The following is a 16,359-nucleotide window of genomic DNA, read 5'->3' as shown; positions in this document are numbered from 1 at the left end:
CAACACGGAGTCTTCCATCATTATTTGGCACTACCTCTATAGAATTAATATTAACACTATCGTGTTAACTGAGCACAGAAGCTAAGAAATATTAATTTTGTACTTAATTAACAACAATTTTAATAGGCTACTTTTTGCTTTACAGAAATTTGTTATGAAGATTAATATCTGTCATCAAGGCATTAGACTATGGCTAGGGTAAGAAAAAAATATAAATTTTTATTTAATTTATATATTTTTAAAAAGTAATAATTGTGTGAACTTGATATATAATATCTCATATTTGTATGATAATTAGTTTATAACTATATGGAGGATATATGAAATTTTTTGTTGTTTCATTTCTTTACGGAGTTGAATAGGCGAAAATGTAGTACGTTCGAGATTTTCAATTTGGAACAAAACTTAATACAGTTTTCAATATACAGGGTACACCAGACCATCCGTATTATATTTGTTTAAAAAGTAATAAGGAATTAACAATTCAAATCGATGAAAGATGTTTCTAAAGCGGGAGCGCTCTATTACATAGCTATAAATTTTCAACTTCCGTTTTAAATACGAAATGGATTTTTTTTAATATCAGTATAATTTTTTAAAATGGAACATAGTATTTTAATTACAAGTTTTGATTCTACGTGCCAAAAAATAAGAATATTAAACAAAATTTTTTTTTATATATTTCTCACACTCTAAATGACTTTCAAAACCTTATAGCTTTGTTTATCAATCAATAAGGCGATTGGTAATTCGAATTCAGCAAAACTATTATTTTTATAAACCAATCATTTTCTTTTTCATGCTCACCAGCGCCGAAGTCGATTTGGCCGTCAGAACAACTAAAAGTCGGTTTTATTAGAATCAAAAAACATTTTGAAGTTATTCAATGATGCATATCTTTAAACAATGCAAAAACCATAAAGCAGTTTTCATTCTAAACCGGAAGTTAAAAATATGACCATGAAATACAGTACGATTGGTTTATGAAGAAATGGCTTTGACTGGCTCGAATTATCCAACAGCGGGTGGTCCGATCTGTACAATATGTGAGACAGTGAATGCGCAGCAGAACCCAATCAGGGAGCTTTCTCATACCCGTAACCTACATGCAGTCACCACTCACCGTGTGAAGTGTGTGAATTCACTCACTCCACTCTGGGTTTACCGGCACGAGGGGCAGCGATAAAATTAAAAACTCGAACATTAGGTATTTTTTTGAACCATTAACCATTATAGATTAATATGTTATTTTTACAGCCCTTATACTAAACTTTTAAAGCTTAAAAAGTCTTTTTTTCTAATTCTAGAATAACCTAACCTTTTAAGGTAGTTTTGTCCAAATAAGCTAATTGACAGAATCTGATATTTTTTTATTGTTGATGAAGGTCATTATTATCTAATAATGATGAATATGTGAAGTCGATTGAGCGCGTTTAGAGCCAGAGATAGCTTTTGCTAAAGTTTGGGTTATTTGCACAAGTAATGCACTGCAATGCAAATGTCTCCAACTTTAACATAAGCTATCTCGAATTCTAAACGGTTAATCGGCTTCAAATGTTCAAAGTAATTAGATAATGATGTACATTATCAATAAATAAGAAAGTATATATTAAATTCTACTGATAAGGTTATATATTTGAATGATAAACAGCTTTTAAGAGCTAAGTGGATGCAGATCATCAGTAAATCATTATAAGAAAAGAATAGTTATTTGTGTCGAAATAATAATTGATAGATAAAATAACGAGGCATGACTTATATAAAACGCGTGTGTCGAAGAAAAATCGTTTTGTGAGAACAGTGTGGGATTTTCGTGCAAAGGGTAGCTTCAGACTTTTGTCAGTATATTTATCACGGTTTAGGTGCCATAGCTCGCTGTAGGAACGTCAGAGGCTCTTTCAATTTATCCCTGGGACATTACGGGTAATCAAATGGAACGGTCCAAGTGCTATCTAACCTACAAAAGATCGTTTTTCAAAGGCAGCACCAGTCTACTACTTTTCACAGAAATCTCTACGCTTTTATATGTTTTGTACACATGGTTTTCCAAACCAAACTTGGCAAATTTGCATTCAAAGTGACAAGTTTAAAGAAGAATTTGAAAAGATTTACTGATATCGAATGCGCGAACATTTATACAGTAGTCAGTACAACTGTATAAATGGACTTTTGGGGAAACAGTCAACAGAGAAATGTTTAACCCCTCCCCTCCCGCCAATAAAATTCAAATTCACGGGTGGGAGAAGTAGAAAGGCATAAGCAGGTGTAGGGATGGACGGTTTGGAAAAATGGGACGTGATAAGTCGAAGGTTTGTGAAAAAAAAGGAAACTCATTGGCGTCGCAGTGTGATAGGGCGCCGACGCCGGGCGCCGGGACGCTCGGCATCGTTTGGTTTCGCTTTTCAGTTCTCTCAGTGCACGTTCGTCTCGAACACCGAGCGCCTCGCGATTCCCGTATAACCCGTCTAGTTTCACGTCCGAAAACGTGCGAAACTGCAGTTTTTCCTACAAGTGGTGAAAACAACTTTGCTTAATGTACAGTTAACTACAACTGAATCGTTAAGATTTTTGCTTTGTAAACTTGTGCAAAAAAGAACACAGCTCGACCAAAGAGTTTTATTACCGATTTCGTTGAAAGTACCATGCGTTAAATCGAGTTTTTATTGGGCGAAGCAAAAACAACAAACTTAGCCGAAGAACTTTATACCGATTTCATTGAAAGTACCGTCGATTGTGGAAATTTAAGCGGTGAAAAAAATTTGTACTTTTGGGAACGATAGAATAGACTCTGTGACAGAGCTTTAGCCTGAGTTGTCCAGCTGGTCCAGCTAATACAATTGGCGACAAGTTATTTTCTTTTCTCGTGATGTGACAAGGACTGAATAACCTCAATTCTTCTCGCTGTTCCAGTGATTTTCTCGCATCCGAATGATTTTGGTACGGGTATAATAAATACATATCTATAACAGCAAATACTTGCAGAGACATTTCATCAATATTGATGAAAACTCTCTGCAAAGTAAGTACTTTTTTATTCAAATTACGTAGGTAGAATATCATTGTTTTGAAGCTATAAAAGTGGTGAATTTGTTGATTCTAAAAGTTATGAGTTAATTTTTTTTATTGTAGTATATGTCAGTGATCTTTTCCTGGAAACTGCCACTGTTGATATAAAAGGATGTTGTTTATTTCTGCTGAAATCGTGGACCCCAATGGAAGTTTTACCTCGAACCGAAATAAATCCGAAATAGAAATAAGAGGAACGTTGCTTGAAGGTAAAAAAAGTGGCGTGTAATTCAAACTGGCAGAACTCGGACGGGGTTAAAAACTGTTTACTGGCGGAATAGTCGATTATTAGTTGCGACATAAACACGCTGCGTCGACAAGCATGATTGATCGTGGCCGGATTATGGATGGACGGAAAAATTTTCCTTATATATTTCCAGGAATTTTCTTGCTCGCTCTGGAAACGAGTCACGATTAAAATTGATAATTCCAGTCGAAAAGGTCAGAATGTTGGAGCGAAAAATTCAACTAAACTGAAATGGAAGCTTAATTAGTTTCTCGTGATCAATGAAATAATTAATTAGGAAGGTAGTACTCGTTTAATGGAACGACTAATTAATGTAATATCGGCTAACATATCTGGTCTGGTTCTGCGAAGTAATCTGAAGAAAATATTTGCACATTTCAATCAGTATAAAGTTTCAAAAATTCATTGCAGGTTCTAGGAGAACGGTTTAAAACAAGTTTGATGATCAAATCGATCGGTCCTGATTTAATGGATCTGAGGTCGTTGAAGATTCGAATACGCAAAATGTAAAGAAGAGAGGAGAAAAAAATGGAAAACGTTTTGAAGAGTTTCGCGATGTTTCACAGCGACCAAGTTGAGTTTGAATTGTAAACCGGAAGTGGTCCATAAATTGTGTTTGGAATCTGCTGCATTTTGCGTGTATGTGCCTTTATTTTTGTGCAAGTCGACAGTGTAAAAAATGCAAGAAGTGTAGAGAGTACAGGTGTATAAAATGAAGAAACCTTCGCGTTACGCACAAGAGCGCGTAACTCGACTAGCTGCGTGAATTATTAAAGCACGTGCACTGACACGAGATCTTCTGATTCTCAAATACTTCCTACATTATGCACTTCCGCCGGAAATCTTAAGGCGGTAGAAATTCGTCGAAAAGAGGGCACGGCTAAGGATTCGAATCGCGAAAGGACCCAGTAAACTATAATCTGCTACTTTTGCCTCTTACGTTAAGTAGAGGGTCTGAATTAATATTTTCCTACCCTAACAATACGTTTAGTGTCATAAACCTTCCTAAAACATTTTCGGATTCAGCTTAACGCGTTAGAACGTTTTAGAAAAGTATTCGATTTTATTTGTCTTGTATGAGCTATAAGCTCTTAATTTTTTTAATAATAGTCCAATTAACGCTCCTTAAATGTTCCAACGTATCAAATTGAGTTCAGAAACGTTTTAGGCACGTTTCTGACGCTAAAATTGTTTACTGTAAGTAGGTTACTATACAACTTGTAGCGAATTTGGTCGCTAGCACCATTGCTCATTGAGTAAGTCTCTATGTTTTGTTTCAGTAGGAACAGAAAATATATAGGGATGTGTACTCTCTCAGTGCTCACTGGTGCAAGTGTCCAAATTCTCTGTCAGATGTACCAAACTGATAATAGCTATTTACTTAGACTCGTTTGTCATTCTTATAAGGCTCGGTTTCTTAGTAATAAGCCACCTACCGCACATGGTGCCAGAAACGTGTCGGATTGAGTTCGGGAACGCTTCAGGAACGTTTCTGATACTATGTGGTATTCTAATGCGCTTTGAATATGTGTTTGGGTATGTGAGAGAGATACTAAATTATAATATTGAAACCGATCAATTGTGGTTACGATAGAAGATTTGAATTTTTGTAAATCATTTACCGAATTTAATTCTATGGACTAAATTATTTAAAATATCCGTTGAAGCAATTAGAGCTAATTAGGCAAAATTACTGATAGTCTAAGAAACTTCGTTGGTGAATTTTATTATCGGCGAATGGTTCAATTTGGCAAATTGGTACTGGGATTTGGTGTTACGTTTGATGAAAAGTCGCCAGGGTGAAAAGGAGGAAGAGCCATGAAACGTTTCGCTAATGAGACGCACGGATGTTTTGTGACCGGAACGAAATTTCATTCCATACTTACGCCGGACATTTTCAGCGAATCAGCCATGCCGAGTTAAATCTGTTAGTGATTTTTTGCTTCATGAAGAAATGGCAAGAGGAAAATATTTCCCATGAAAATTGGTTTACCCTGGTACCCGTATCATTATCCAACGCGACGATCAATTATCTCTAGGAAAAATTCAAAATGGAATCTCGATATTGCCTAAAGAAAAATTGGTCGACCAGTTCTGGAAGAGTCGTTGAAAATCAATTATTAATCACAGAAAAATGATTTATCCATTGTTTGTAAAAGAAAAAAGGAGGGAGGAATTTAAAAAAACAAATGACTGGAAGGATATTAAACTGATTCTTAACGGAGAGTCAATATTTTCGATGTACATTCTGGCAACGACACAAACGATGGCTACAAGAAATATAACCAAAAATTTATGCTAATTTTCTTGCAGCATTCTTGAATTTGCTGCTCCGATAGTTTAGGCAGATATACTTATGAGTTTACTTCCACTGAAACCTACCATATAACACAAAAATAATCATAATAAAAGAAAAAGCATGCCATAATTTGTTGCTCCAATAGTTTAAGTAGAAATGCTTACGAGCTACATTCCAGGAAACCTAACATAAAAAAAGATAATAGAAAAAAGGGAGTATTCAGCATAATTTGTTGCGCTCTAAGTATCTGTAATAATATTAGCTTAAAAAATACCCTTTGATAAGGAATTCGCATTTAAAAAATCGACTTAATTATTTTCGCCAGCAACAAATTATTTTTAAGTTGAAACATATTCTGAGAGCTCCCACGAACACGCTTGTAGCAAATTTAAACCTATACGTATATGAAGCAAAAAAAACCTTAGACTTCACCGCGAGTAGACGATGAAAATGTATAATATATTTTTACGGTTTTTATTTTGAAAGATTCTGAATGTTCCTTTGATTTTCAGAAGTGACCTGTGAGGCGGTGCTGGAGGAACCGGAAGTGTCGTATCGATGGATTTGAGAGAGGCGAAAGAGGGTGGGAAGAGAGAAAAATGAAGACCCCTTTCTTACTGTTGGGGATTGTACTGCTGTCCGTTGCGGTCGCCAGAGCTTTTTCCTGCGTGTGTTCACCACTGGAATGCGACGTTCTCACAGACGAGGATTGTCCCGGAGGTCTCACCTGGGATCCCTGCAAGTGCGTTAAGCTTTCCCAACAGCGTTAAAACCAAGCTGCTTTGGAGAGAAAATTAAGAAGCCTAGAAACTAAGGAATAAATGCTCTGCTTAATTGTAATCGTAACCGAAGTAATAGACATAAGGTAAAGAAACGTTCCTGGAACATCACTAGAACGTTCCGACGTGTCAAATCGAATCCAGGAACGTTTCAGCAATGTTTCTGACGCTGTGTGCGCTATGTGGGATGGTGTACTATGAGTACAAACATAGTAAAGCATGCACAGTGGAGAATTAATAGCCTCGGTAGAGCCACAAGTCGTTAATTACCAACTAATTACTGTTACACGCCTGATCAACTTCATTAAATCTAAATTTATGTTTCGTAATTGAATGAAGGGAAATTCTTGCGCTGGGCAGCAGCGTTTTCATTGGTTGCGGTTCCGTGTGGCTTTTCCCTAATAAAATATGATAATTAGTACGGGAGATTAGCGATTTATCGAGAAACGTGGATTACGCGATGGCAATTTAAAACGCGAATAACTCCCGGTCTTGGCGCGTTTAATTGAACAAACTTGCTGGCCGGGCAACGGTCGTCCAAGTTTCTAAAACAATCGCAGTGTGCCTCCGGCTTCTCTCCAACTTTAATTAAGTTCAACGCCTGTAAGTGGCAGATCGCTGAATTATTTGATATCGATAAGGCACCGATCCCTCCTGCTTCATTTATTTTCATTAGAGCCAGGTAAATTCTCCAACGGCACTCGAATTAAAACCTCGTGCTATTATAGCAGGTAGCCTGTTAACTATGGCCAAACGTATAAATTAGAATTGTATTAATAATTGTAAGAGAGAGAGAGAGAGAGAATCAATTCACTGTACCATTTTTAAATGTAGCCCTTGATGAATTATTTATTAATTGTTAAAAACGTTGCTTAATTCGAGGCTTCGTGTAGCTTCGAAGAGTATTCCAGTGAAGTCTGACCAGTATAAGATAATCACTGATTGTTATGCCAATAAAAATGTCGAATTAAGCAAGTTTTAATCCATAATTGTCTTTATTAAAGGCTAAATTTAAAAATGATAAAGGAAGTCTCTTTTAAATTATTATTACACAGAAACTTATTCGATATTCCAAACTGAAAGTCTGTTAGTGATAAATTGCACCGATCCTTCTTGCTTCATTTATTTTCATTATATTCAGACAAATTCTCTAACAACTCTTAAATTAAAACATCGATGAATTAATTTCTTACCAATTTTGTACTTAATGCTTTTAAGTTTTCTCTTGTTTTGCACATTCCACAGAGGGAATATTGACTTTTTTTGTGCAATTAACGATGCATGTTACATTTCAAGTTCAACATCTTCAATTGGCATATTATTTAATTCTTCAATGTCGATAAAAAATCAACCTCTTCTTTCTCCTCTTCATTAATTTTCATTGGATTCAGACAAATTCCCCAATGACTTTTAAATTAAAGCATCGGGCCATTAGTTTCTTACGAATTTTATTATACTTTTAAGTTCACTTATATATTATGAGCCAAGGGAAGAATATTGATTCTTCCAATTAACGTGCACGCGATATTCAAAGTTCAACGTCTTTAAATGGCAGATCGTTGAATTGTTCGATTTCGATAAGGAACCGATCCCTTCTTTCTGCTTTTCATGTATTTTCATTAGACTGAAGCAATTTCTTCAGCAACCCTTGAAAACATCAAGTTATTGGTTTCTGACCAATTTTCTCATGCTCTTCAATTCATTGCTTTATTACAAATTCGAAGGAACGAATATTGGTTCTAGCAATTATCAGTTTGATTGATTTACAAGAAACCAATCCACCAATGTATTACATAAGAGTTGTTGGCAGGATGACTGAGTCATTATTACAAAATGCACGCGACATTCCAAGTTGGACGGTACGATAAAATCTGGCGATAAGAACTCTGCAAGAACGGCATGCAAACTCATGAAAGAATAATCACACGTAATTATGCGCATAATTGAAACCAATCTAAATGCGGCAATTTATTTTCAGCCATCGTTATCATTTTTCAATTTTATTGGAGAATTTTTATTGATGAAACAGAATAATTACCAAAAAAAAAAGAAAAAAACAGTTACTTTGACCAAATTTGAAATTGTCGAGTAAGCCGTGGAGTTAGCGAAGGAATAATTTATTCTTGGCATGAAAATAACGAGGATTCGAAAAAATACGATTGGTCCTATCAGATAAATATGTTTGAAAGTGTGTGTACTGCGTGCGCAAACTGAAGCATTAGCGTATCTGGAATTTATCGGGAAATGTTTAGCACGCGACGCGTGTTCCGGTTTACTGTACACTGGCATTCGAATTGGGGAAAGCTAGAATGGAGATGTATGGAGTCTCGGGTTTCGACTCGATTTTCTACGTACACAAAGAAAAATTCCAGTGCTGAAAACCACCCAATAATCTTCACCTAGCGTAAACTAGTTAAATTCAGTAGAGATAGCAGCTATGCAATTGTTGAATAACTGCATGATATTAAAATCATACTATCATTAGTTTAATTTGTGGTATCCAACAATAACAGTCAGAGAATATACCAAACCAATGAAAGTGCACCAGAGCATGGATGTAAAAAAACATTTATCTTTGAAACTATAACAGATATCATTTTTGTGTTTAGCATCTTTTAGAATGTGAATAAAAAGTGGCTTTTAAAAAGCCCTATGAAAAAAATGGATGTCTCTTATAGTTATGGAGATAATTTAGATCTTATATATTTATTCTTTTGAGCATTTTCAGTGATATACCTTTATAATAACGCACACAGCTTACTTAACAGTTGTTCCTGCTGACTACAAGAATATTGTAATAGATAAGAAAAAATAGAACCCCCTCCCCCAACATAATTCACTCTGATGAGTGGAAGAATCTTCTCGAGGTTTAAACTTAAACTTTTGTGTCGAACAGATGCTGCAGAGTTTGTGCCCGTGTTGAGGGTGAGCCTTGCGGGGGATTATTCGGATTTTCCGGAAGTTGCGCAGAAGGGCTGCAATGCGTGATCAAAAATCTTCTCCCTCATACCAGGGAAGTCGACGAAGGTGTCTGTACAAGTGAGTAAACCAATGGTAATAGCTAGGTGCATAAATAAATAGTGGTATAAAAATAGGATAAATCAAATAGGCTAGTTAAGCAATTAAGTAAGTAATTGTGTGAGAGATTCTGGGCGTAGTGTGGTAGCGTTTCCTCGACAATTGCATAGTTATGAGCCTAATGAGACTCGTGAAGGCATGTGAACACACGCACGCGTTATTTTTTTTCTTTTTTTTTTAGAATTGTGGGCGTCAGTGGATTTTACGTAAAACTAAGGGAGTCCTTAAATTAGTTGCATAGCTAAAGCGACTAGGAGGAGAAAAATAGGAGAGTGTAATTGCTGAGCAGAGAACGTACCTGCTTTATCGACTTTTTAACGCTCGTTAAAAACCCCCTGCTGCATTGCTCGTAAACAAAAAAATTCGTTCTACAAAAGAAGGTGGAGGAAGAGGAAAAAAATGCTTCGATTTTCAAACCGGAAGTATGTCCTGCGTAGAGGGAGTAATTAATTTTTTATTTTCTAATTTATTTAATTGCTCCAAACAAAAGTTCTGTCACAAGAAAGAGAACCAAGTCGTTCGTTAATCTTTTTTCATTGGTGCTTCATAGAAATTACTTTTTTCCAACTAAAACTGTAATAGAGTAAAATGTAAAAAGTGTAGAATTTCGATGTTAACTCTTAGTAATTATTTTAGCGAACAAAGTTGATGGTTTCCCTTTCGATATTATCTCGTTCTACATATTTATTAGAACCATTTTCACTCATAAAATTGCTACTGGGGCTTTGTGCAGAAAATGTGGTCTCCAGAGGCTAATTTGACTGGCCTAAATACGATTAGCACTAATGCCAGTAAACTTGACTGAAAAGATTGAGTCCAAAGAAGTCGAGTACTTATGTTAATGTTCACACGAAGCAAATTATTATACAAAGTGTTTAAATAAGGCGACTAAAATTCAGCATTCGCACGAAACTAATGTTTGATTTAGTTTCAAGAATGTAGTGGAGTAGTCTCATCGATTGGAAAAAAAGAGTAAATTTTTATTCACTTAAATCGATGAGAAGCAGTGTCAGTAAACTTTCCTAAAACGTTTATATCTAAACAAGTAGAATACTGATTTACTCGACCACTCTATTAAGCAAACGTTGTGTGCAGACGTAGTGTAAAAATAATTCTTTGCTGTAATATCTCACACAAAGGTAATATTTTTGTAGGATTAGTCGTGAATGTAGTAATTGAGAAATTTTGTAACGAACGAGTGGATTCGTTGGACGATACGTTCTTGTATTGGATGCAATAAAAAATCCCTTTTTCGACGCGAGCTTGATGAGCCGGAAAAGAGGAATAATCGTCGATGAGAAAGCAAAAAAAGGCAACGAGAATGTTACAAAGCTTGCAGATCTCTCGGTTAATGGTCGGGTCATTGGGCAATAATCGCCCCTGCGATTTTACGAACCAAATTCCCAGACAGGCTTTTCTCCTCTCTTTCAACCTTTTTTAATTCGAAAAGTCTCGTTTTATTTAAATTCCCAGCACAGGAATATCGCGCATTACAAGCGATTGGCGAAAATTTATGAAAATAAATGTGAATTGCAAAAGTAACTTTGTCCCCCGGTGGTATACACAGTTGTAATTAAAATACACGAGGCTTACGTCCGATTAGCCGCTAAATTAGTGGCACACGAGCATCACCGTTTTTATTGTGACAAAAGAATAGTTGAATGGTGAAAAATTGTATAAAATTAGAGCCGAGGGAAATCGAGCGATGAAAATGCTCAGGTGAAAAGTTCTCAGAGTAAGTGTATATGTATAGCAAACGAGTGATTTTGTGGTGGATGAATTTTTCAGATGTTTACGAATCAACGAATGCGCGAGATAATTTGGAATTATAATGGTGAACAATGTGCGGTGGTAGATAATATTATCTGGAAAATATTGTTTCTACTCGGAGCGTGTATTAACGTGAAACTTTTGCGCAAAATCCTGGATTACCAGTTGGGAAATAGGAATATTACGTTGAATTTATCGAGCAATGCTTATAATCAAACAGGGAATTAGTCGTTTGGTGGCCAGCTTTGTTTTAATAATACAATCGTTCAGCCAGCGCGCGGATACTCCCAATAATCCAAATCCATTCTGATTCCTCTCTATACATATATATATATATATATTTATTTCACACGAAAAACTCTGTTGATCACGAATGAATTGGAACTAACTGTAATGATTAATATTGAAAACTGTTTATACTCGTTAATGGATATTTAGAGCGAGGAGTTTGCGAAAATATTCTCGTTGTAGCGTTAAGATAAATTATTTGCCATTTGGAATTGTTAATTGGAGATTTAAAGGAGGCACTTGTTAAACTATTAATTGTTAGTGTTAAGAGGAATTATTTGGACCAATTAAGGCCAGAAAGGATGAAAAATTGGGATGAAACGTGTGTTGGTGGAGAGTTTCAAGTGTGATTGAAGTTTAAAGGAGGGTTGCGAGAGCTTGGCTCATTTGTCGATCCGTGGGAGGGGGAAATACATTATGCTAGAGCACTAATTCCCCATTGTCATCGCAAAGGACAGGCAGATAAGCCACTTGCGCGGAATGACCTTAATGCAAGCCGTTTTACTCCATTGTACATCAACCCACAGCACATTCATCGTCAAGTACAAGGACCTTCACTTGGCTTTTACGTACTTGCCAAACTGATAAGTCTTCTCTCAGCTTACTCTCTTCCTACCTGAAACCCCTAAAAACTCTTCAGATTTTAAGCAAATTTTCTTAGTCTTCTAAACCAGAGAGTGAAACAGACGGTGAAATTATTTAGATTATTCACTGTTAGGGTGAAGATAAATTTCTGTTTCATTAGCTGCACAGTTTCGTCTTTTCGTAATAACTTTTAATAGTTCTATATTACTTTGCTGGGAATACAAGTTTTTATAATGGAGTTGAGAGTGAAAAGACAGGATATGAAAACTTTTTGGCAAGAACTGATTGATAAATGTGAAAACTGAGAATATTATACAATTGAATCTGCACTTTCGCTCTCTTGGCAAATGGAATTTACGTGTGGGTCAGGTTAAATGCGAGTATTCTGTGTCTCTCTTTCTCTATCCTTATTCCCTCGTGTACGAGTATACCTATACTTAATGCAGTACAATAATAGGCTTAAACACAATATACAAGTTAAAAGCTTTTGAAATAGGAGAATGTTGTGGGACCCTGCATTCTCGACTAAAACTCCATGGCACAAGCGGCACAAGCTCACCGCATTGTAAATTCATCCAGGAAAATTGCGCATTTGCCTGATCACTCGTTTCACCTCGTGGAAAAGTCACACCGAAATTTGATTACTCCAATATCATTTTACCCATTGCAATAAACCCAATTTGTTTCACTCTTTAACATCCAGATTCGCTCTCTTCGCTCGATTCCTTTCGGTGTTATCACCGTTGCTATTATTTTAATTAAAAAATGTCCTTTTTCTGCTCGAGTCGCGTGTATTAATTGATTCTAAAAATTGCAGATAACCGAGACCAAGGAGAGAAGCTACGAAAGAATTTTTAACGATCCAGAGAGTGAAATTTTGCAGAAGGAAGATCTTCCAGGAGTTGTCGAGATACACGAGAGCCAAGCCACAGAATTTGGCCAAGTTTTCGACAAATTCGTTGGTTGAAAAAATGGTTCCTGGGAAATATTTCGCTGGATTTGAGGAAAGAAAGCTGGAAGGAGTTGGTGGCTGCTTAAAATTCGAGCTTTTATTGGCACTCGAGCAGCAGTAAACTCGACTAGCCGTGGCAGGGAGCCAAGTTTGTGCAACAGTGCTTTCGTAGAAAGCTCGCAAGCTCGTCGAGCTTTCCCATCGACGATAATCTCACTCACTGACACTCTCCTCTTCAGCGAATCGTCAATATTTGGTCTGCATTAACTCGACCGATAAAAATTCTACTGCAACCCCCGTTAAGAATTTTCTTCTCCGCGCTTTTCATTTTGTATTATTCGACAAAAAATCTTTCAGCTATAGCTGAACACCATTAACGGTCTTTCGAGCACCCAATTAACGAGCTAGTGCAAATTTGTTAATAATTAATGAGCTCTTTCAGTGTTTACCACTAGTCCCACCCAATTTTTACCCCTGCAATCTCTTACTTTTCCTCCCTTAATTATCCCACATTTAGTTTTCCATGGAAATCATTTCCACATTTCCAATTACCAACATTTAACATTGCTTCCGGTTACTAATTCCACTTTTTGCCAGTTCATCTCTCTGGGAATTATTCGAATACATTATTCACCTGTTGTGAAAAGTCTAATTAAATTGAATGGCGGAGGGGTGGGGGAGCCGTGTAGCATTTGCTTGATTGCTTCGTCGAGTGAATTATAGCTGATTCAGTTGCATGTAATTGGTTAACGTTGTCTAATTGAACCAATTAAAATCACGAGGGAGATTTTTCTCGCTGAGCAAGGCATTTTCAATGCTATGGTGTGTGGGTGTATATATATATATATATATATATATATAGTAGTGAGGTTTTACCGGACCTAAGTGAGGATTCGCCCATAGAGGAAAGTGTCTTTGGGAGATGAAATTGCTTTCGATTTCACTCCATTGTCGAGATATTGTCGTGCCAAATAAGTCGAGGCTGCAGAGAGGACAAAATCGGCTTAACTCTCGATTCTTCTTCATTGTGAGCGAGAGCTTATACATACGTGGCTGTGTGTTTGTTTATGCACGGGCCAACGGATGAAAGGGACTGTGAATTTTTCTCACCGGAAGATTCGTCGTAAAGCTGACGCCATAAACAGCAGATGAAATAGGCGAGTGTCGCTTGTAACTATCAGCTCCATCCTGGATTGGCTGATTTTCCAAGCTGGTTTATGTTTACCCTTGAAATTTTAGGTATTCTCATAAACAAAACAGCATCCGAATCGCTGGAGAACGATATCTCGCCAATAGGGCAAAGCTGGGAGCTATTTGTAACTATTGATTTATCTGTTGTTGGGAAATTTATATGTACACGCTCGTTCCAGTTCCAACTTGGAAACTTTCCATTGTGATTCATTATTCCTACTGGACTGTTCCAATAAACGCTCGAGCGAAAAATCATTTTACATATTATGTTATCAATTTTCTCGATGGATCGTATGATCGACCTTGAGCCAAAGTGTTGAAATTGCGAGGGATTAATCCTCGAAACCGCCAATATCCGCTCGTAGTAAATCGAACAGCATGGCTTAACCACCCAAATCTGGCAATAATTGCAATTGCTGTATTATTGGGATTGGATTATTTGCACAGCATACATTTCAGGCTCATTGCAATTGGTCCATAAACTGACGATTCTCCACTTGTACACTTCTACCGGCTCATTTTAAAGGTCGAGTCTGATCATTGTGGTATTTGAATTGCAAAGGGTGGACGCTCAGGAAGGGCTTCTATCTATCCTCTGTGGGAGGAGATATTGGTAAAAAAATAATATTAGGTTGAGAACGTCGCAGAATGTGATCAATAACAGTTTGCAGAAGAATGCTGGGAGTGGGTGAATAGAAACGAGACAAGAGAGCTTTGTGCAGTGGAATGACGGAAAGGGGTGTGAGTGAGGGGATGATATCTCAACATTTACACGCCATTTCCTTGCTCAGCCTCGTAATGATGTTATTGCTTGGTAAGGGATGGGTGGAGTATCTGAAATTTGCTAACCAAGAACATTATCAGTTTTCAACTCACCCCTTCCCTCTCATTCAGTCCTCAGCCTCTGTATTAACCATGCTAACAAAAAGTGTCCTAGATGCCTTATGAATTTTGCATTAGATCCCTCCTTCCCTGGTAATATGCAGTGTTTCCTCATCCCAAAACTTCCTTTTTTTTTTGTCAAACCATCCACTGGCTTATTCTGCTTGAATTATTGCCCTTATTAACCCTGTAAGTTCTTCCCATTTTATTAAACATGCTTTTTCTCTTATTTGGGCTTTTTTAATTTACTTGTTTTTTTTGCACATACAGGTGATGGTGTCAGAGTTGCTTAAAGATAGGGATCTTGGTAAAATTTGCAAGTAAAAGATAGAGAAAATTAGTGGAGACTTTTATCCTTTTTTTCATAGCACAAAGGCTAGGTTTCTTCATTTCAATGGAGCAGGATAATGATCACCAGCCCTCCAACTCTTTTCTGTCGAAACCTAATGTTTGCCATCCCAGGGAACAATTTACCAAGCAGCTTCGATGTTCGGGAAATTACCTTGGATGATGCTGCTGCTCCTATCGGTTCGCCTATTGTGAAAAATGGCCCAGTAAAAAATACCCATCCACAGCTTCTTTTACGCGCCACTAGTTTGAGATACGATTTCTAGACTCTGTAATGTAACGAGAAATTTCATAAAGTTCAATCGATAGGCTTCATTAGCTTACCGTTAGTTTTCGTGCAAATAATCATACTTTGATTTTATGCTAAAACAGAGTAGTCCTAAATTTTTTTCATTAGGGGAACCTAATTGTTTCCTAAAATGAATTGCGTTTTAAAATATTCAAGTGTAGATATTTCTCGTTGTACCCTTGCTTATTGAGCTTTGTTCAGAATTTATGGGAGAGCCAGAATGAAAAGGTAGAAGTGGTCAATTTCCTGCTGGCAATGAGAAGTGGCAATGACGCGAAAGAGTTTAATAAAATATCAACAATCGACGAGCAATGATACAAATCAATCGTGAAATAATATATTTCAGACGTGAAAGCAGTTTCAATGAAAGCTTGCTCTTTTCATCCATACTGAGAAAATAAAACTGCAAGAACTGCCATGATGGTATGGTACCAAATCTGCTCGATTGCGAGATGACAATATATTTCAATTTATCAGTGGAGAATTGGTGAAATAATAAATATTACAGTGTAAGTCAGTAAATTTACTGAATTTGTCTTTAAAACGGAAATAATAATCGTCATATAGCGATTGAAAGGTAATTTG

General features: G+C 36.6%; 1 protein-coding gene across 5 annotated transcripts in view; it reads left to right on the top strand.

Annotated features, from left to right (window-relative positions):
* The first annotated feature begins 1,124 nt into the window (after positions 1 to 1,124).
* The window catches only part of LOC136776012 (cysteine-rich motor neuron 1 protein-like), a 151,785-nt gene continuing 136,550 nt past the window's right edge, over positions 1,125 to 16,359 (top strand). For 2 of the 5 annotated variants that reach the window (XM_066731315.1, XM_066731311.1), the window contains exons 1-3: positions 2,435 to 2,937; positions 6,125 to 6,354; positions 9,288 to 9,430. In XM_066731315.1, coding sequence (XP_066587412.1) covers positions 6,212 to 6,354; positions 9,288 to 9,430 — 286 coding nt within the window. In that variant the 5' untranslated portion in view covers positions 2,435 to 2,937; positions 6,125 to 6,211. Of the gene's footprint in view, positions 1,208 to 2,434; positions 3,020 to 3,129; positions 3,276 to 6,124; positions 6,355 to 9,287; positions 9,431 to 16,359 lie in introns of those variants that run through there. The other 3 variants (XM_066731314.1, XM_066731313.1, XM_066731312.1) reach the window with 3 other exon arrangements.

The sequence above is a fragment of the Prorops nasuta genome, unplaced genomic scaffold, assembly GCF_024137725.1.
Source record: "Prorops nasuta isolate Cenicafe-Biocafe unplaced genomic scaffold, Cenicafe_Pnas_1.2 PNAS00008, whole genome shotgun sequence".
Taxonomy (NCBI): domain Eukaryota; kingdom Metazoa; phylum Arthropoda; class Insecta; order Hymenoptera; family Bethylidae; genus Prorops; species Prorops nasuta.
The sequence above is the reverse complement of the archived record's forward strand: the minus strand, read 5'-3'. Positions and strand labels throughout refer to the sequence as shown.